The 21,063-nt window shown below is 43.1% G+C and overlaps 1 protein-coding gene across 4 annotated transcripts in view; it reads left to right on the top strand.

Moving 5' to 3' along the window:
• Positions 1-3: 3 nt before the first annotated feature.
• The window catches only part of wizb (WIZ zinc finger b), a 32,670-nt gene continuing 11,610 nt past the window's right edge, over positions 4-21,063 (top strand). For 3 of the 4 annotated variants that reach the window (XM_085453430.1, XM_085453431.1, XM_085453429.1), the window contains exons 1-14: positions 5-230; positions 761-947; positions 1,101-1,302; positions 1,562-1,637; positions 8,164-8,312; positions 8,412-10,025; positions 10,221-10,658; positions 12,194-12,604; positions 14,534-14,683; positions 15,284-15,811; positions 15,892-16,347; positions 16,439-16,942; positions 18,760-19,335; positions 19,438-19,649. In XM_085453430.1, coding sequence (XP_085309556.1) covers positions 840-947; positions 1,101-1,302; positions 1,562-1,637; positions 8,164-8,312; positions 8,412-10,025; positions 10,221-10,658; positions 12,194-12,604; positions 14,534-14,683; positions 15,284-15,811; positions 15,892-16,347; positions 16,439-16,942; positions 18,760-19,335; positions 19,438-19,649 — 5,424 coding nt within the window. In that variant the 5' untranslated portion in view covers positions 5-230; positions 761-839. Of the gene's footprint in view, positions 231-760; positions 948-1,100; positions 1,303-1,561; positions 1,638-8,163; positions 8,313-8,411; positions 10,026-10,220; positions 10,659-12,193; positions 12,605-14,533; positions 14,684-15,283; positions 15,812-15,891; positions 16,348-16,438; positions 16,943-18,759; positions 19,336-19,437; positions 19,650-21,063 lie in introns of all 4 variants that reach the window. The other variant, XM_085453428.1, reaches the window with a different exon arrangement.

Raw genomic sequence — 21,063 nt, 5'->3', positions numbered from 1 at the left:
TGGCGTGCCTGCAAGCCAAATAACATGGAGTCCTCTGCCTGGCATCTCCAAGGGATCCCTGCAAAACACCCGAGCGCCGATTAAAAAGAGCAAGTTCCTCCATGGGAGCAGTCAAAGCTTCTTGCCAGCATCGTCGCGGTGCGTAAAGCTTCAGCTCCGTCCTCAAAGTATGACGAACGGTGCTTAAAGAGGCAGCCTTTCCCTGCGATCCGCAAACCAGGCCGATTTCAGTGAGTATTTGCACTAAAAAAAACCCCTAAAAAAACCTGCAGTTTATGGGCGTCTGGGTTTCAAAGGCAACGTGCACGGATGCGTTGCTGTTCCAAATCACCTGACAGCGACCGGATCGATAAGAGCCACGTCCTCTGAAGCGACAGAGGCCAACCCGTGGGACACCTTGATGTGCCCGGGCATTTTCCTGTCTTTTTTTTTCTAGAAGGGCAGCAGTGAGGACAAGGGCCTGAATATAAAGGCCACTTATTTATGTAACCATTCGAGCGCTCCGTTTCATTCTTTAAAACCAGACATATTGTGAAAATAGGTCAGACAGTCCGAAAGCTGCAGCTGCCAAATTTTTTTTAAAGAGAAAATACACAAGACAGCTGAACCACGACAGATTCTCCAGATTAAGCCATTAAATGAGGCTGATACATGGTGTGTTTTATGCTGGTTTAAAAATCATTCTCCGTGCAATTAGCTCCAGGAAAGTTTTCCATCACGGAAAAACTTCAGTGCAAGTTCATGTGTGAATGTTTTCCAGAAGGAGAGGAGGCTGCACGATGTAGGCAGGCTGTTTACTAGTGGGACTCCATACTGTTCTCTGGGGGGTGGGGGGGACCATGGAGCCAGAAGGGGAACCCCTAACCCCAGGGACCAGCTATGGGCCCGCACCCATCGACTCAGCACAAAACCCCGTCACCCCAACTTTCCTCAACAGCACCTTAGAGGTAAGGCATCAATGTGTATATATATATGTGTATATATATATATATATATATATATATATATATATATATATATATGTATGTATGTGGTCATAAGTGCTGCCATTTTCACCCCCATCAACAATAAATTCTTTGTTTATTGTTACTACTTTCTAGTCTTCATGTTCTCCAAATCTGAGAGATGGCCTGATATCTGCCAAATGCTTGTGGGGCCTCACTGGGGAGGAGCGCTCCAAGCAGAGTGAGGGCCCCCAGTCCAGTGCAAACCAAGGGAGGAGCGCACAGAGGAGATTCAAATCCTCAGCCTTTCCTTCCTCCTTAAGCTGGGACTCTGACTCTGAGAAGGAAACACTAGATGGTAACACACCTGTTGCACGCATGTAAAGACAACGGTAGCAATGCATTCTGCTGGAAAGCTAAACTAGTACTGAGCCTATGTGCCTATCATTGTTGTCCCCTTATTGTTTTAAATGTTTTTCCAGTGTGCTGTAGTCAGAAGTCTTTCAGTTTGCTCTCTCTGTAATCTGCCCAGCACTTTCTTTAACTGTGGATTTTACCTGTGAAGCTGTGAAGTGATGTTTCTGTGGTTGTTTGTTTTGTGCGCTGTCGTGCGTCAGAGGAGGAGCTACAGAACTTTTCTAACCCTCACGGTCTGGCTGCTCACAGTCCAGGATCTCCTTCTTCTGGACTAAGGTGAGGAGGAGGTGGTGTAGGACGAAGGGTGATGAAATTTGACTTTAATGAATACCCACGTAGAAAAGAAATATAATATTCTAAAAAGTCCCATTAATTTCAAGAGATATATATTTAGTCATGAAAGGTGCTCCTTTAACATTTTTTATTTACAGCACAATGTTTACATGAGTCATATTTAGCTTTTAATAAATATCTTAAGAATTTACAGAGAAAAGGGGCAACTTTCATGAATAAGTAGTTATCCTTTAAAGAACTATAATATATCACTCATGGTTTTTTCTTTTCTATAAGGGTATGCAGCAAAGACTTTAGCAATACTGAGGTCATAAGGCAAAGTGGGCCTGGATACCAGTTACTTACATTAACTCATTGCTTACTGAGTGAGTGGGAACATTTGAAAAAAACACTGGTTCAACATTAGCAACACTCTTTAGCTGAGAGGTGGCTCAAAGTTATCGAGAGCAGCTGTTAGCTTAGCATAAAAGCACAAACGTTTAAAAGCCAAGCTCAGTTTATGGCTAACTTTAGTCTGTATAAAGATAAAGGTGCTTTTGTGTTTTATTGCATTATTTGTGGGAACGTACTGAGTGCAATATGAGTTATTCAGATGGCTGCACCTCCCTGAGCCTCTGCAGGACATTTCTTCCGGTTAAAAGGGAGTTTTTCCTTCCAAAGTTTGTCCTTCACAAGTGTTTGCTCAATGGCGGTTATCTGTTTGTTGGTGTTTTCTGTATTATTATAGGGTTTTAACTTTACAATAATAAGTGCCTTGCAGTAACTGTTGTTGCGATTTGGAGCTATATAAACAAAACTGAACTGAATTTATTTGAATTTGAACAGATGCTATAAGCTAACTACCAGTGTTGCCAACTTAGCAACTTTGTCGCTATATTTAGCGAGTTTTCAGACCCCCTTAGCGACTTTTTTTCTAAAAAGCGACTAGCGACAAATCTGGCGACTTTTTCTGGAGACTTATTTATGACGATTTTTTGACTTGAAAACGCGTATCGCTCTTACTCTCAACAAGCAGCGGGTGCTGCCGTGGGCACCTCGCCCGTGCCAAAGGGCTCACAGGCGGAGGATAGTCCTCCCCCAGCTGCTATCAGGGCAGAAGATGTTCACATCTATGCGTCCAAACTGCAAATGAATCGCGCATGAGTGAAGCCGCTGCTCCCACACTGACTGTAACGCAGTCGGTTCTTATTTTACTGTTATGCTGTTTTGTGGATCATAAAGTTTAAAACTACTTATAAACACACACACACACAGAAAGTAACTCCACCAGAGTGCCAATTTCGGGTCACTTTTGCCAGTCCAAGCCCGGATAAAGGATCAGGATTGGAATTGTGACATTAAAAAACAATAATTGCTAAAAGAAATTTAATTTGTAATTCCAAATAAATTCTAAATGCATTTAGGGCATTTTTTACTCACTTTATGTCTCTTCCACGATGATATTTCTCTCTCCAACAACGTAGGTTACAATGACATAAGCATGACCTATTGTGCAAATTAGGCGATGAAGTCATTTAGCGACTTCTAGCGACTTTTAGGACAGCCAATGGCGATTTTCCTTACTGAGGAGTTGACAACACTGCTAACTACAGCCCTGAGAGTCAGCTTGGATAATAAACAAGACGATGGTTTGCTTTTAATTTCACTGGAAGATTTATTTGCAGGCTAGTTTGCAGCTTTTACATAGAGCAGTGTTCATATTTTGAAAACCCAGCTCATCCCTGAATTGTCAACAAATGCCTTTAGCTAGCTAAAAATAATAAATTTTAGCTCCCTGTATCTAGTTAGCTGTCAAAAGGCTTCTGTTACCTATTACCTAAGTGAGTTATTATTGCTGGGTAAAGTACTTACAGCTTTCCTAACAATCAACATTTCCTAATAAGACAAGTGCTCAAACTTGTCAACATTCTTAAATTACAGCAATATAGTTTAGAGTTTAGTACTTGACGTAGCAAGAAAATATATACTGTAAAAGTTAGTATACCTTCTCAAACAGGCACCATAAAGCATTTGAAAAACATAGGTCTCGGTTTCCACCTTTGAGAAAAAAAGAAACAATGATGGAAACTGAAGGCCTACAACAGTCTTATGTTAAAATGGGCCTTTCCTTCTATGTACCCCTTATAAGACAAGTTAGTTACTTATATATAGTTGGGTCCATAATCTTTAAGTGCAGAGCTTTAATTCAAGTTGTTTAACAAAAATTTTGAATGGACTTTCTAGGAATTACTGTTATTTTTTAAACATGTTTTTTCCCATTTTCAGAGCCACAGAAGCAGTTGGACATACTTACACTTAAATAAATATTAGACACGTTACCAATTTTCTAAGTAAAGATATTTCTAAATGTGCTGTTGACATGAAATTCTCATCAGATGTCAGTAACAACTCATTCAGTCCACACATGCAAAGAAATCAAACCATAGATGTCCATAAATTAAGTGATGTTTAATAATGAGAAATGACATAGGGAAAAATATTGAAGAAAGGGAGGTTCAAAAGGGCATGGGAAGTCATAGCAGCTGAAATCTATCAGTAATCAGAAAGCAGTCCTGCCACTTAGTGCAAATGAATATCAGCTGGTTCAGACTCAAATGATGGCCTATAAAAGATGTCTCATTATCAAGGTGTCACATTAGAAACATATTATGATGAGTAAAACCACTGAGCTCTCTCAAGACCTTTGCAACCTTATTGTTGCAAAACATATTGATGGCATTGGTTACAGAAGAATTTCTAAACCAGTGAAGGTTCCAGTGAAAATGAAAAGTCATGCACGCCATATGCAAGACTCCATTGCTGAAGAAAACTCATAATGAAGCGGGTCTAAAGTTTGCTGAACTTTAGACCCGCTTTAGACAAGCCTGTGAAAAACTGGGAGAATGTAGACTGGTTAGATGAGCTCAAAGTTGAGCTGTTTGGAGGCCAAAAGGCACTGCATACCAAGAGTAAAGCTTGGAGGTGGGAACATCAGTGTGGGGCTGTTTTTAGCATACAGCACTGGCATGCTTCATATAATTGAAGGAAAGATGAATGGAAACATGTCCAGGGACATTCTTGATAAAAAAAAAAATCTGCTGCCACCTATACCAGGATGATGATGATGATGAAATGAGGGTGGATGTTTCAACAGGACAATGATGCAAAACACACAGCATAGGATACTCCGAGTTGCTTTCAGAGAAAGAAAATAAAGCTGCTAGAATCACCCAGCCAATCGTATGACCTGAATCCAATTAAAGATGTGTGGAAAGAACTAAAGCTCAGGGTTCAAAGAATGGACCCACAGAAGTTTCAGGATGTGAACACTGTGTGGAAGAATGGGCCAAAATCACACTTGAGCATAGTTTCTCCACACAGGAAGAGTTTTCACACTGTCATCACCAACAAAGGCTTTTGTATCACATCGTTTCTAGACATCTATAGTCTGATTTCTTTGCATGTGTGGAAAATTTCATGTCAATAGCACCTTTAGAAATATATTTACTTAAAAAATTGGTGACGTGTTCAATACTTATTTTACTCGCTGCAAATATAAAGACTTAAGAGTCTTTATATTTGCAGATTCTCTAGATTCTCAACAAATACTAGATGAGATCCTTTGCAGTAGGTGACTGGACCACATAGACATATCAACATGTGTTTCCTTGAAATGCTTGCTAGGCCTTTACTGCAGGCTCCTTTAGGTAATACTTGTTTGTGGGTGTCTGCATTCAGCTTTGTATTAAATAACTGAAAACTGTTCTCCTGCATTGAGATTAAGTAACTGGATATTTAAGAATATCCTTATTCCTTTGTCTTGAGAAACTCTGAGTTTCAATTACCCTGAGTAATTATCCATTAACACAGTAAAGTGCAGTTCCATTAGTTTTGCAGGATGTATTTGAATCTGAGTATAGGCCTGTACACTAAACATATTTATTTTTTCTAATCTATATTTCTAATCTTTTTTATTTTTCATTTTAACCTTGTAAACCCTCTGTGTTTCCGTTCATGAAGGCGTCTCTTGATTGTAGACTTTGACAATGATACGTCTATCTCTTTGAGTGTTCTTAACTTGGAAAGGAATTCTGCAATCATCCAATTTAGCTTTCTTCTGTGGCCTTTCAAGCCTTTTGGCGATGTGAAGTTGGCCAGTGAAATCATTCATTTTAAGCATGTACCAAACTGTTTACTTGCCCACTCCTTTCTTCTAACTTTCTAATATGTTTATTTTGATCTTTCAGCCAAACGATGGCCCGCCTCACTTGCAACATCTATTTGGGCTTCATTTTCAGAGTTCTAGTGAACGGATACTAAATGCAAGTTGAATACTTGGAATTGGCTCTAGATAGATCTACTTGTTTTGTCAAGGAATAACAAAGGAACAGGCCTCACCTGGCCATGTATGGTCCAATTACTTTTGCACCTGACTGTAAATCCTAAGCAGTCAATGCAATTTTTTTTAAACCTCTCAAGTTAAAGTTGGAAGTTTGCACTTTAGTAACTTTTTGATTGTTTGATTTAAAATCCACTGTGGTGATGTAAAGAGGCAAAATTAAATCTAATTAGACCTAACTGTATGTTATGAACTTGCATGTTCAACTTTTACATTTAGCTCACAGGAATCTATCAAAGAATCATCTTACCTGATTCTTTGAAAGATAGCATATTAGTGTATTTCCTAAAGTGCTGAACACACTACTGTCTTTACTAAAACGTATTCCAGTTATAGTTATATAATGGACATAATGTGTTGACTCTCAGCTTTCATTTGTGTGTCAAATTTAATGAAGAGTTTCAGCTCCTTAATGCAGGTCACCCTCTTTTTAAAGGGGACCAAAAGTAATGGGACGATTGACTCAAAGGTTATTTCACGGACAGATGTGGGCAATTCTTTCTTTATATCATTATAAATTAAGCCGATAAAAGGCCTGGAGTTCATTTGAGGTGTGTTGGTTGCATTTTGGAAGATATTTCCATGAACAGACAACATTTGGTCAAAGGAGTTGCCCATGTAGGTGAAACACGCCATCGTTAAGCTGGGAAAACAGAAAAAAACCCATCCAAGAAATTGCTATAATATTAGGAGTGGCAAAATCTACAGTTTGGTACATCCTGAGAAAGAAAGAAAGCACTGGTGAACTCAGCAATGCAAAACGACCTGGACATCCATGGACGATAACAGTGGTGGATGATTGCCAACCGAGTGAACAACACTCTCCAGGAGTTAGGCGTATCGATATCCAAGTCTACCATAAAGATAAGACTGCATGAAAGTAAATACAGAGGGTTTACTGCAAGGTGCAAGACCTCAAGAACAGAAAGGCTAGATTGGACTTTGCTAAAAAAAAAAAAAAAAACATCTAAAAAAAAAGCCAGCACAGTTCTGGAAAAACATTCTTTGGCAGATGAAACCAAGACCAACCTCTACAAGAATGATGTCAAGAAAAGGCGTGGAGCAGCTCATGAACCAAAGGACAACGCATCATCTGTAAAGCACAGGGGAGGCAGTGTGATGGTTTGGGCGTGCATGGCTGCCAGTGGCACTGAGACACTAGTGTTTATCGATAATGTGACACAGGGCAGAAGCAGCTGAATGAACTCTGAAGTGTTCAGAGATGTACAGTCTGCTCAAATCTAGCTAAATACAGTTGCGCTGGCTTTCGTAATAGAGATGGACAATGACCCAAAACATACAGCCAAAGCACCCCAGGAGTTTATTAAACCAAAGAAGTGGATTATTCTTGAATGGCCAAGCAAGTCACCTGATCTTAACCCAATTGAGCATGCATTTCACTTGTTGAAGACTTTGCAGAGAAAGGCCCACAAACAAACAAACAAACAAACAAACAAACAAACAAACAAACAAACAAACAAACAGTAACTGAAAGTAAAGGCCTGGCAAAAAAAAGGGTTCCCTCATTAAAAGGAAGAAACCCAGCATCTGGTGATGTCCAAGAGTTTAAGACTTCAGACTGTTATTGCCAGCAAAGGGTTTTCAACCAGGTATTAGAAATGAACATTTTATCTTCAGTTATTTAATTATAATGAAATAACTATGATGATAATAATAATATTTATTTTTGTCCAATTACTTTCGATCCCCTGAAATGAAGGGGTTGTGTTAAAAATGCTTGTAGTTCCTCACATTTTTATGCAGTCTTTTCTTTTAACCCACTAAATTAAAGCTGAAAGTCTGTACTTCAGCTGCATCTGAGTTATTTCATTTAAAATCATTGTGGTAGTGTGCAGAACCAAAATCAGAAAAAACTTGTCTCTTACCAAATTTTTATGGGCCTAACATTCCCAGCATTTCCATGTTTATAATTACACATCCCTTAGTTAGCTAAAACCCACGAAATTCCCTGAAAAGATGGGGGACTCGACCTCAGTGGTGGCAATGGGCCTGAGAATAAGAAATATGAGGCCAAACATGATTTCTGATTTTTTCCTGAATACAGGCAGATACTTTTCTTAAATTTATTACGAATATAATGTAATAAATTCTTTTTCTGATGGCATCCAGACTTGATAGTGAAGATGACCAAGTACCTGATAAAATGCAACACTTCCATAGTAAGACTGGCATGTCTACACCCGCTGAGGGGCACAGTGATAACAATGAGAGCACAAAGACAGAGGAGCCAAATACATCCCAGCCTGGCCAAACAGAATGTAAGTACCATACTGAATAAACTTAGTCTGCCTGCACACTCGATAGCTTTGTTTTTAAAATCTTTTCTTTCACTGAGAATTCTCCTGCTTTCTTTGCAGTAGCAGACAGCAAATTCTGGAATGTATCTGAGGGAGCTGAGCCATTCCTGTCTAAAGTAAAACCAAAGGAAGGTTGCCAAATGGAGGAGGAGGAGGTGGTGCTGGACAACGGGGAGGGAGAAAAAAAGCCCAAGGGAAAGGAAACCAAGGAGCCTGAGAGAGATGTGTACACCTTCCCCGGAGACTCAGACCAAGAGAGTCCCCCTCCTGCCCCCTGGGCTCATTGCACATTCATTCAGCGGTGCAGAAAAAAGAGGGTCTTGCTCAGGCCCTTCTCAGGACTTGGCACCTTAAAGCGTACGTTGCCTGAGACTGCCAAATTGGCAAGACCTAGTCCTCAAAAATCTGAAACAGTACAGCTAAATCGAGGTGGAGGGGTTTATGACTTTGAGGAGGTCAGCTTTGGAGAGGGAGGGGTGGAACCCATAAAGTTCAGAGACAGAGGTGGGAGAAGAGACAAAGAAGGAGAAGAAAGTGGAGCGGAGACAGATAAAGAGATTTTCACGTGTGTCGAGTGTAGCATTTATTTTAAAAAGCAGGTCCACCTGCAAGAACACATGATTGAGCACAATCAGAGTGGCGCAGGGGGTGTCAGGCGGTTAGGAAAGGGCAGCCGCTTTCGGTGCACTGAGTGTGGATGGAACCTGCCAAATCGACTTGCACTTGCTGACCACCATAGAAGGCACGAAGAGTCACGACTGAAGATCCTGGAAGAAATTGAGAAACTGAATGAAAATGGGAAAGCAAAAGAATTTCAGACACTGGACAGCAAGGTGTTGAAAAATAGAAGCATAGACCCGACAGTTATAGAAAATACTGGCCCAGGCTCAATACTAAGCAAGGTGGTAGACCCAGACACGGTCAAATCTCCACCTCTATCGCCAGTGTCAACACTGGATATAGACCCAGGAGTCCTTGACCTAAATACACCCCTGCCAAATTCAGTTCGAACTCCAACTCAGACCCGAGCTCTCTCTGCCTACCGTCGCCGCTTTATCTGTACCAAGTGTAACTTCAGCACAAGAACATCCCAAGCACTAGCTAATCACTCCAAGACCCACACCAGGAAAAAGCCCACTCTCCAGTCAGATTCTTCTTCCTCTGGCTCACCACTGAGTTTGGCATCTACTTCCCTGACCTGTGGTCACTGTGGCTTCCTGACCTCAAGTGAATCCATACTGAGGGAACACCAGGCACTCGTTCATCCAGGAGAGATCGACGAGTCTGGACAGCGTTTAAAGGCTAGTATGGGAGCAAGAATTTTTAAACCCAACCTAGACCCTGAGTTCGTCTCTGAATCCGGATCTCAGCATGACGCAACTCAAGGCAAAAGCCAGCGAGCAGTTACTGCTTCTGATGACAGCAGAACACCAGACGGCACTACAGCTCGGCCTGTGAGACAGGTGGTCTGTAACAGGAGATTCAGCACAAGAGGCAAACCTTGGACTGATCTGGCCAAGCTTGACACCACTGGGGATGGTGAAAAGCTGCCTGAGAGTGAAGAGGAAGAGCAGGACCAAGATCAGAAGTCAGAGTTTAAGACAGAGCTGTGTCGGGAAGAGGAAAGCTCATCAGTGGCAGTCAGGCCTCAGACTAGAGCACAATCCAACATGGGTGAGACTAAATAAGAACTCAATTGTTAATTTCAGAGTAATAGTTTACCCTTGATTGATAGAAATGACAAAAAATTAGCTAATTATTATTATTATTATTTTTTTATTCAGATTTCTGGATGCGCATGCACTGCCTGCTGTTTGAGTTAGATTTCGTGATAATTTTAATCAAAAGTTCATTTTCTTTCCTTGATAGATGATGGCTCATCGCTGCAGAGTGCTCCATTACCGCTCCCCACCAAGAAGAGCGAAAAGGACGATGACAAGAAGGAAGCGGAAAAAGACGGGAAGGTTTTCTTTCTGAGGAGGAGCACCAGGGTCGCTGCCGCTCCTGTAGAAATTGACAGCGACGACGACGAAGACATTGACGAGGAACGCGTGCGACGTTTCCTGTCAGAGGGCGTCCTGGATGAAGACAAAGACGAGATTGATGAGGACACAGAGGCGCTGAAGAGCGTGGAGAGGAAATGCCCCTACTGCCCCGATCGATTTCATAATGGAATTGGGCTTGCCAATCACGTGAGAGGCCACCTGAACCGTGTGGGCGTCAGCTACAACGTGCGTCACTTCATATCCCCGGAGGAAGTCAACGCGATTGAGAAGAAGTTTTCTTATCAGAAGAAGAAAAAAAAAGGTCAGCACCCTGTCGCATGTGTTTCTTAGACTATGTAGATGTCTTTGCAGATTTGGAACCCTGTCTTTTTATTGTGTTTGGAGTAAAACATCTTTACAATGAAGACTCTGATGTAGGCTATCATATCTCACTTTAATACCCTTTTTTTACATTATACAAGGTTTTACATTTTTTTCATATTTGTCTCCGTGTTTAATTTTTTGTTGATGTGATGAACACTTTGAGAAATGTATATTTAATTTCTATAATATAACTGGTAAGTGGTTTATAACCTACCGGCTAGTTCTCTGGCTTAAACCATGTCCACATATTTATGGCTATTTTTGTAGCTGATGTTCGCAGATGTTCATGTAGCTAATCTGATAAATTTACATGTCAGCCACTCGTAACCTTGCTTCAACTGTTCACCTCAAAACTGAGAGAAGTTAAAACTTAGAGGCCCAAGTTTTCATATCCCTAACCCAACTCTAACCCTGTATGAACATTTTTTGTGTGTTAGTTTTCTTTGTTCTGGGATTGCCAAGACTCGGAAGAACAATTCAATAATTGGCTAGTGTTAGGGTCATCATCACCAATGATGACTTAAACCTCCGAAAGTTAACCTGCATGTCTCTTCCCGTGTTTTCTTTGTTTACGGTTTTTGGATTAGTTCAAGTTCAAATTCAAGTTTATTTATAAAGCACTTTTAAAACAACATCTGTTGACCAAAGTATTGTACAATAAAAATAGTCAAGGCAAAAGACATAAAATAGGATAAAGGTAGAAGGGAATAGAATTATAGAATGATGATAAATAAAAACAATAGTAACAGGCTCATACTGATTTAAAAATGAGTCTTTAGATGGGTTTTAAAAGTATCCAGTGTTGTGGAGGTCCTGATATGCAGAGGCAAAGTGTTCCACAATTTAGGCACAGTCACCACAAATGCCTGGTCTTCTCTGTGTTTTAATCTGGACCTCGGGACGACTAGGAACATTTGGTCCGCAGACTTCAAAGATCTCGCAGGTGTATACCAGGTTAGTAGATCAGAATTACATTTTAATAAATGCAATCCGACTTTCACTTTTTATAGAGACTCTTTACCTTCATATTCTGCTTATTAACAAGCAGAAAGCAGACGCCAGAAAGTTTAATCTTTGATCTGCATATTCATATCCAGATATCTGTTCCTACAGATAAGTCCAACAATAACCCAACAGTTGGTGGAGGCATGAGAGATTTCACTTGAGACCACCCAGATAGGGGTGCTAAAGGAAAGTTCAGTACACTAATGAATAGAATTCATCTCTTGAGAGCCATGATTATTCAAAGTTTCATGGCAGTTATTTTTGTGGTTGGCTTGACCAAAGTGGTAACTCAGCAAATGACCAACAGACCAACACACCAGCATTGTGGTGTGTGGGTTTTTAAAAGGAAAAGTTGTTCCATCAATTTGTGGGGGTCACAATAAAACAAACAAACAAAAGGTCGGGAACCATTAGCATGACGTGCCTTACTTTACATTCAATCATTTGCATTGCTTCTTTCCCCTGTAGTTGCCAACTTTGACCCGGACACTTTCAGCGTGATGCACTGCGAGTTCTGTAGTGCTGGCTTCGATACCCGGGCTGGCCTGTCGAGCCACGCTCGGGCCCACCTCCGTGACTTCGGCATCACTAACTGGGATGTTACCATCTCCCCGATCCACATCTTGAGGGAGCTGTTCTCCAGCAGGCCTGACCTCGTAATCCCCACGGCTCCCCCTCGGAGTTCTGGCTCTCCAGTGGAGGAAGACGAGGACGATGATGAAGACGAGAGAGACCTAGAGGATGAAGGGGAGGGAATTGTTAAAGTAAAGCTGGAGGAGGAGACAAGCGAAAGGACCCTGAGTGCTGCTGTTTCTGATGTGCTGCCTTCAGCATCTCCCCAATCCTGGAAGAAGCGGGACGGAGCAGAAGAGTGTAAAGGTGAGTTTCTATTATTGGTCCATCTTTAAAAATGGCAAACAGACCTTACTTATTGGTTGTGTGATTAATCTGCTGGCTGCTGATGGCTCTGATGGGTCACTGCCTTGTCCACGTTTGAAGTTTGAGCTTGGCTCTCTGTTGCCTCATAAAACCAAGATAGAAGGAGATAATGATAAAGCAGTTAGAAATGTGTTTTGAAGTTACTGCCTGTCCTCGGTGGGAAGTACTGGAGTCAGGTGGCTGCTGAGAAAAATCAGTCTTTGCGCGAGTGTGTGTGTGTGTGTGTGTGAGGGAGAGAGCTGGAAAGAGTGAGAGAATCCCTGATGCCCATGGTTGATGTGGCACTCGGTGCATTTATCCCAACCTCCGCCTCCACTCGATTGGTCACGCCTTAGCTTAGCGGTGCATATGGGGGCAAAATGGCTGCTTCCACCTCCCCGCAGACCCAAACAATAGCGGAAAAACTGTCTGGCTTCAGCTGCCGGGAGTCCGATGCACTGCGGTTGCGGACCGGTGAGTACCGCGCGCCGTAATTCCCGTGCACCGCGTGCCCTCGGATCGCGCGGCGGCTTCTTCGCACTGCACGTCTGGCGCCGCATCTTCTGTCACAATGTAGCCAGATAACAGCCATTAAAAAGAAAGAAAGAGAGAAAGAAAGAAAAACTCTTTATCACGTTGGAGACCGGGTAAAAAAAATGAGTGTCGCGTGCAGGTAGCCTGTGACACGCATGTCAGAAGCTCATAAAGCGGGTCATTGTTATTGTTTCGGGTTTCCTGATTTTGCACGCGGGGATAGATTGTGTGCATTTTGGCTGTTGTGATACTATTGTTGCAGTTTGTTTTTTCTTTTCAATACATATTTATGTGAGTGTGTATGTCTGTGTGCTTTCCCCCCTCTATTATACACGTATCGAATGACGTCCAGTATTTCCAATGCTGCAGGATCTCTAAAATTACCTACAGTTGCCCAATCCTCGCCATTTTACTTTGCTTTGATTTTTGATAGAGGACACGCTGTGCCTTCAAGTGCATGCTTTTGTGCATGTCTCTTTTTTTCTCCCCCTACAATAAACTGACCGCGAGAATAGTCGGGAAACGTGGTAACTTTGTTGACCCAAAGTAGCAGCAGTTAGTAACTGGTAATCTTATTGCAACTTATCCGGATCAACCAAGTATAATGGAAGTATCACTTTTACTTGGAAGTGTCGGGTTGCTCACTCTCTCTCCGCCCGAACGGGCACAAAGTTAGCGTTTGCCACTTTGCCTCCGATCTTAGAAATTAGCCCTGTGATTATTTGGCGTTGTCTTTAGCATAATAAACGGTGTTATAACGCTGCGTTCCGGGGTGTCACATCGCTGCTCTTTTACAGTCAAGAGATGAACTGACAAGCGCAGAGCCGCCCACCAGACAAAAAGCATTGTCTGTCTCCACGTCTCTTTTGATTTACCGATTTGTCGCAGAAAATGGCACTTTTGTCCCAGGAATGTCTGACTGCGGGGAACCAAGACTGCCGCGTTTGTTTCATACTGTAGTGCAGTTATTACTTTTTTTGTTTTGTTCTTTGGCTTTTTTTTTTTTTTGACAGGGATTCATTACTTGAATTGTTTTTATGCATATTTCCCCCACAGAATGCATTACAACGCGCTGCTGTAACAAGGAGGGAGAAAATAACAGGGCATTGAGCTCACAGGACTGAGCTGATTTTTCAGCTCACAGCCTGATTCTTTTCTTCTTTTATCCACATATACATGCATTTAATGCGTGCATATGCGTTTGATGAAGTTTATTTATTTATTTTCCCCAATGTATAATTAGCTTTGAGATGCATCCCTCAGACTGCTATTTAATGTGATTTGTCATGACATTCATCACTTAGCCTAATTACTGTGGATTTTCTGCACTTAACACGGATACGGTTGTGTTTTTAGGCGATGACGAGGAGGGAGCAGAGGAAGAAGATGAGGAGGAGCTGCAGCAGCTTTCAGCCCTGGACGGTTTGAGCTCAAGCCCCGGGAAAACGGGTCCGCGCGGCGTGAACACGGACAGCCTCTCTCCTGGGGAGGATGCAGACACCGCGGGTGAGGCAGGAATGTGGGAATGCTGACCTCAGAGTGTTTACAGGGGATTGGATTTGCTACAGCCAAGCCTCATCATAGCTGTCAGTGGGAAAACTGTAGTGGTAACAGAGATGCTACAAGAGAGGGGGTTATCACAAGGGAAATCCTGAGAGGAAGACAAATCTTTTAGGGGGTAATTAGAGCACCCCTAGTACTGTGTAAGTGTATTCTGGGATATCTGTGGTCTCTAGAATAACCCGAGCCACCTGCTGCTGGTTTTAAAACTGGGGTGGCTGTCGCTCAGGAAGTAGAGCAGGCTGTCTGCTAATCTGAAGGTTGGTGGTTCAATCCCTGACTGCTCCAGTCTGCATACCAAAGTATCCTTGGGGAAGATACTGAACCCTAGGACCTGGTTCATCAGAGTGTGAATGTTAGATTATGATGAATGTGTGTGTGAATAAGGCTCGTAGCATAGATGCTTTGTATGCAGAGTAGAAAAACACCATGTAAGTGCTCAAGCTGCCTAAAAACAGATGTCATCTGTAGCGGTTTGAAACATTTATAACATTTGTAAGACACAGCTTATTACCCAGTCTTATGCCGTCTTTCACACTTGTGCAGACAACAACTTGAAGTGTGAGGTGTGCGAAGCTCAGTTTGAGACCAAGCGCGGCCTCTCCATCCACGCCCGCTCTCACTTGCGCCAGCTGGGCATCACCGTTTCAGACGGCAGCGGGACCTCCATTGAGCTCCTCCGCCGGATTGCCAAGGAGCGCAAAATAAGCTCGTCTCTTCAGGAGCCACTCATAGCTGAGAGCCCCTCCCCGTCCGTTGCCCCAAAAGATGAGGACATGGACTTAGACGAGAAACCCATCCCTCTGTCCCTCTTGGCCAAAGCAGCGAAAGCAGTGCCGCTCTCGTCCTCCTCCACACCTTCTCCGGGCGCCTCTCCAGCTCCGGCTCACTCTGGCTCCCCTTCCTCGGTAGTGAAGAAAGCCCCCATTTCCTCTCTACTACCTGTGTCTTCCCCCTTGCGCTCTCCTGAGCACAAGGCAGGGGGCATGAAAAACTTGACCTCTAACCTCTCCGGCTCAACAACAGCCAAACCCCTCTGGGCGCCAGAGGAGAATGATGCTCCTCTTAACCTCAGTAAGTGTCGCTGTCCTAGCTGATGATTGTTTTATCTTTTCATTGCTTCATGTTTAATCATTTCTTTCTTCTGTTCATAGCACTGGAGGTTGACCCCAACAAAGACATTGTTTGTCAGCTGTGCGGCGCCTGGTTTGAAACCCGGAAAGGCTTATCCAGCCATGCTCGAGCTCACCTGCGGCACTTTGGGGTGGAGTACTCGGAATCCAAGGGGTCTCCCATCAGCCTCCTGAACCGGCTCATCGACACGGATGACTTTAAGCACAAAGCCAGTGCATTGCAGCTCGACAACCACACAGAGCCACGGAGCCTCGCCCCCACTACGCTCTCCTCCTCAAAGCCATCCTTGCTGACACTCTCCTCCTCTTCCTCTTCATCACTCCTGTACAAGGTGACCACGACCGGGAGTGGATCAACATCCAAAGCTACCTCTTCCTCTGCCTCATCTATACTTGGCCCACCTGCCAAGCGTCTCAAGTCCTCTTCCATGCAGGTCTTCCGCCTCAGTAGTGGGGAACTCATGGCCCTTCCACACAGTGAGTGTTGTAGTATCCATGAAATTAGACGATTTATAGAAGCATAATGCTTTCTCTGTTTAACGCAAGGTCAAACCTTCTCGTCCCTAAGGTGAACCTCCAAAGGAGATAGGCTGTGAATTCTGTGGGGAATATTTTGAGAATCGCAAAGGGCTGTCTAGCCACGCTCGCTCTCACCTGCGTCAGATGGGCATTACCGAGTGGTCCGTCAACGGCTCTCCGATCGACACCCTGAGGGAGATCATCACGAGACGGGGCCTGCCTTGCGCCCTCCCGCTAAAACCTCTCAAAACCCCACCGCCATCTTCTCCAGGACCGCCTCGTTCCCCCCTTTCGGTGTCCTCTTCTCCTTCAGCTACTCTCCTCAGTCGCCTGCCGTTCGCCTTCGCCCGCCCCTCCAGTCCTCAGCCCGCCGTGTCCAAGTCGAGCTCGGCTCCATCAACGCCTTCTAGCGGGCTGATTCTCAAGCTGAAGCCGGAGCCGGTGCAGGTAGAGGTCACCACGCCTGGAGCTGTGGGGAGATCTGGAGGGTTTTCAGCTGAGTCTCTCAACTATAGCTGGAGGAGCTCTGACAGTGCGTTTCCTCTCAACTTAGGTATTTGAATCCTGTTTTGTCTTCAGTGCTTATTTAACAATTGTTAAGGAATAATTTATAGATAAGGGAAATCACTTTCAAACGTACTGGCATGTCTAGTTTGTATTCATTAATCATTTATTATTGTTTGCTTCACCGACTGAATTAACCTCAGTTTAGTCAGGAGCATTTTTTAAGACAATCAGCGGCTACTTGGTGCAAGCCAAGCAACATCTCTGTAAATAACAGCATAAAACCACAAACTGTTTTTTCTGATTTTAGTTCTTTGATCAAATTATTTAAAAAAAACAAACATTTTAAAAGCAGGGAAATTATGATTAACTTTTGGACTAAGGCATGCAGGCTGTTTTCCCCCTTTTTGAGAATATGTGGTAAGTTTTACAAAGCATAGACTGTATATAAAAGATGGTCTTAGCTACTGTGCTACGACCCATTATTTGGCAATGTCCTTTTTTGAAGCCTCAACTTCAGCATCTTTGTGTGATGGCAAATATGTGTGATGGCACTGGTTGCTCATGGGCTAACCACTTTTCAGTCAAATTTTATAGCAAATCTTGATTTGCAGTGGTCCCTCGTTTATCGCAGGAGTTACGTTCTAAAAATAACCCGCGATAAGTGAAATCCGCGAAGTAGCCAACTTTATTTTTTACAATTATTATATATGTTTTAAGGCTGTAAAACCCCTCACTACACACTTTAGACAGTTTTATCAGACAGGCATGAACATTTCCACACTTTTCTCTCTTGTTTAAACACTCTCGAAGTTCAAACCTTCGTAAAAAAATAAGTCCAGTATTATAGAATGAAACCAAAGATCAAACCCTGCTTTCAGGTCCAGAACATGGGAATAGAGCAGCTACGAGAGAATTCAACATTTATGAATCAATGGTATGGAAGTAGAGGAAATAAGAAGAATGAGTTGAGTAAAGTTTGACTTATCTGACTGTTTGGTTTCGCTTAATGCGCCTCATAATGCAATGTGCCTTATGGTCCAAAAAATACGGTAACTTCTACCTTCCTTTAGCATGTCCAGAAGTCCAACTTTTTGTGCGATGGTTAGCATTTTCCTCTGCCTTTCGGATGCTACCGCAGGTGCCTTTGACGGTGCAAAAAGTTTCGTCGACATTGTTGTGTTTGTTGGGGAGAAAACTTACAAACATACAGTACAGCACTTCAGAGTCACACTGCTAGCGATCGAAGATTGATGTAAATTTGACTGAACGCATTCGGTACTGTACATGAGACACGGTACGGAGGAGATTGACTGACAGTGGTCTACAGCCAATCAGGACGCAAAACAAAATGCGCTGTAGAAAAAAAAAAAAGAAAAAGCATGCAAAATTGCACAAAGTAAATCCACGAAACAGCGAGGCCGCAAAAAGTGAACCGCGTTATAGTGAGGGACCACTGTATTGTCCTTTTAGGCGATGGTTTACAAAATTAACATCATGTTTTAGTCACTAAAACTGCACTACTAGTCACTTTTGCCCATAAACGCATCAGGAAAGTGTTTGCTGAGGTCATAGTTAAAGTGAGCCGTGGGTCATGCCCATAGGCTTCCATATAACCTAATGTCCCCCTACTGGTCATTAGAAAAATTACAAGTTTAAGACATCTGGCCGTTACTTCCACCTTTTACATACAGTCTGTCTTACAGATTAGAGTTGGACAGGTCTTCTCGTGTATCTCATGTAACGCTAAACAAACAATGCATGTAAATGTAGTGTATTCCTGGTAAAAATAACTGTATTCGGTAGTCGTGTGTGATCCACTGTATGTGATAATCGTGTGCACATTTTCACCTGGTATCTCTTTAGCCATGGCCCATGAGGTGGAGCCTACGAGGGATATCCGTTGCGAGTTCTGCGGGGAATATTTTGAGAATCGCAAAGGCCTTTCTAGCCATGCCCGCTCCCACCTGCGACAGATGGGCATCACAGAGTGGTCCGTCAATGGTTCGCCCATCGACACCCTGAGGGAGGTTATGCACAAGAGAGGGGTGGGTGGCTCCTCGCAGTCAGACCAAGGAGTGAAGAAAGAGTCCAGCCAAGGAGCGAACAGTCCCTCCTGGGAGAGCACAGGGGGCGCCAGCGGCTCCGAGGGTTTGGGCGCTTCGGGTTACCAGTCCTCCAAATTCCGTAAATCTCCTCTCAGCTTGCAGCAGTCAGGGTCAAGGCTCCATAAGCAGGGTGTGGGGTCTGTGGGCCCATCTGCTACCCCATCTGCAGGGAAGTTTTTCAGGATGTCCCCACTGGGGAAAAGGCCTCTGTCTGAGGAGGCCCAGTCAGTGGAGGCTGCGCACTCATCTCCACATCAGCTTAAGACTTTCTCATCCCTTCCACATGATTTCTCCTTCAAAAGAAAACCTTCCCCAGACAAACATGCACACCAGGGTAAGATGCAGTTTTTTCTCCACTTGCCCTGAACTTCATCTGATACCGATCATTATCCACTAAGAAAAGGTCTTCTCTTTACTCCTCCCCTGTATTTTTCAGATCCCAGTTGTGAGCTGTGCGGCTTCTTCTTTGAGAACCGTAAGGCTTTAGCCAGCCACGCGCGAGCCCACCTGAGGCAGTTTGGCGTGACCGAGTGGTGTGTAAATGGATCCCCTATCGAGACGCTTAGCGCTTGGATGCGTAGCAGGCCGCAAAAGGTGTTGGAGATGCACCGCAGCTACATGCAGGGTAACCGCACCACCCTAAAGAAGGTGAGGAGTGGCAGTCAGTCTTTGGTAACGCATTTCAGCTGAATAACTCAGATCAGTGCAGCAAGCTGAGCCGCTTGGTCTTATTTTAGGCCTGTGATACTTCAAAGCCCGTTGTGACTGCTGTGAACATTTGATTTTAAAACAAAAAAACTGGGAGTTGTAAGCGGAGGAGCCCGCGCCTCAGACAAAAGTGTCACAGCTATGCAGCGAGAGATCATAACCCACTGTGCTACTTTCCTGACACGCTCACTTTCCTCTCAGTGTCTTTGAATAGGCGTCATGCTCGGAGATCTAACGAGCCCCAGCTGGTGGCACGACAGACATTTTGTGTCACGGAAAGCCTCAGACGTGTAGTCTCGCAGCTTTGAGCCTTACTGTAGATCCTGTGTCTTTTACACCAAGCAAAAATCACTGTGGGGACAGATGCCAGAACAACTCAGCTATTGACTTGATAGTTGCCATAGTAACCAGGGTGCCTGGCAGCTTATGTTTCATCTTCAGATAAATTATGGCATGCCCCTTTTTTTCCCTCCCCGCCTGAATTAGTTTCTGGTGCATTTGCGTCACTGTCACACCTTTTCCCTGAGTGGTGATGTGACACACATACAAAATGAATTACCTTTTAAATGTCCTTGTAATCATATTATTTTTTCATACAGACGTAGTCAAACCAACCTCGCTGTAGGATTTGATTGGCCTAAGTAATGACTGATGTCATGGTTAAAAAGGGTGTAATAATATAAATACCATTAATATTATTAGTGAGCTAATAAACCTGGGCAACTATTTGACCTTTTCAGTGGAAAGGACGTGTCGCTTTTATTTCCTATTGCTTAATATGTTTGACATAAAGAACAGTTTATTATACCGTGACATCTTTGAATTAGGGGGAGATTTTATCCACTTATAAAAATCCACAGGGAAAAACACCCCATTAATGTTAGCTTGAAGCTAATAGTGACTAGTAAAAACACGTCTTTATACTACATTAAGTTTACAGTCATAAATGGGTTCAATGCTTTAACAACACAAAGAATACGAAAAATGAAAACGGAAAATAGATGCAGTGATGTATTGAAACATGCAAACATTCATGAGGCAAAATCAGAATTTGTACAATTCTAACAAGCATCAGTGTAAATATTTAAGTAATATTTAGGCAGCTTTCTTGTTAAGTAGTCTTCAGGAATAATTCTCCAGGCTTCTTGAAGGACATTCAAAGCTCTTCTTTGGATGTTGCTGCCTTTCCTTCTGTTCTCTGTCAAAATGATCCCACACTCCTTCAGTAATGTTGAGGTCCGGGCTCTGGGGAGGCCAATCCATGACTGATGGTGTTCTGTTTTGGATTTTCCGGGTATACTTAGTATGACTGTGGCATAGCAAAATGAAGCCTCCACTACTTCATCCATATATA

This window comes from Copadichromis virginalis, linkage group LG4 (assembly GCF_057382275.1).
Source record: "Copadichromis virginalis isolate Kocher_CV1m ecotype Utaka linkage group LG4, C_Virginalis_male_GT1.1, whole genome shotgun sequence".
Taxonomy (NCBI): domain Eukaryota; kingdom Metazoa; phylum Chordata; class Actinopteri; order Cichliformes; family Cichlidae; genus Copadichromis; species Copadichromis virginalis.
The sequence above is the reverse complement of the archived record's forward strand: the minus strand, read 5'-3'. Positions and strand labels throughout refer to the sequence as shown.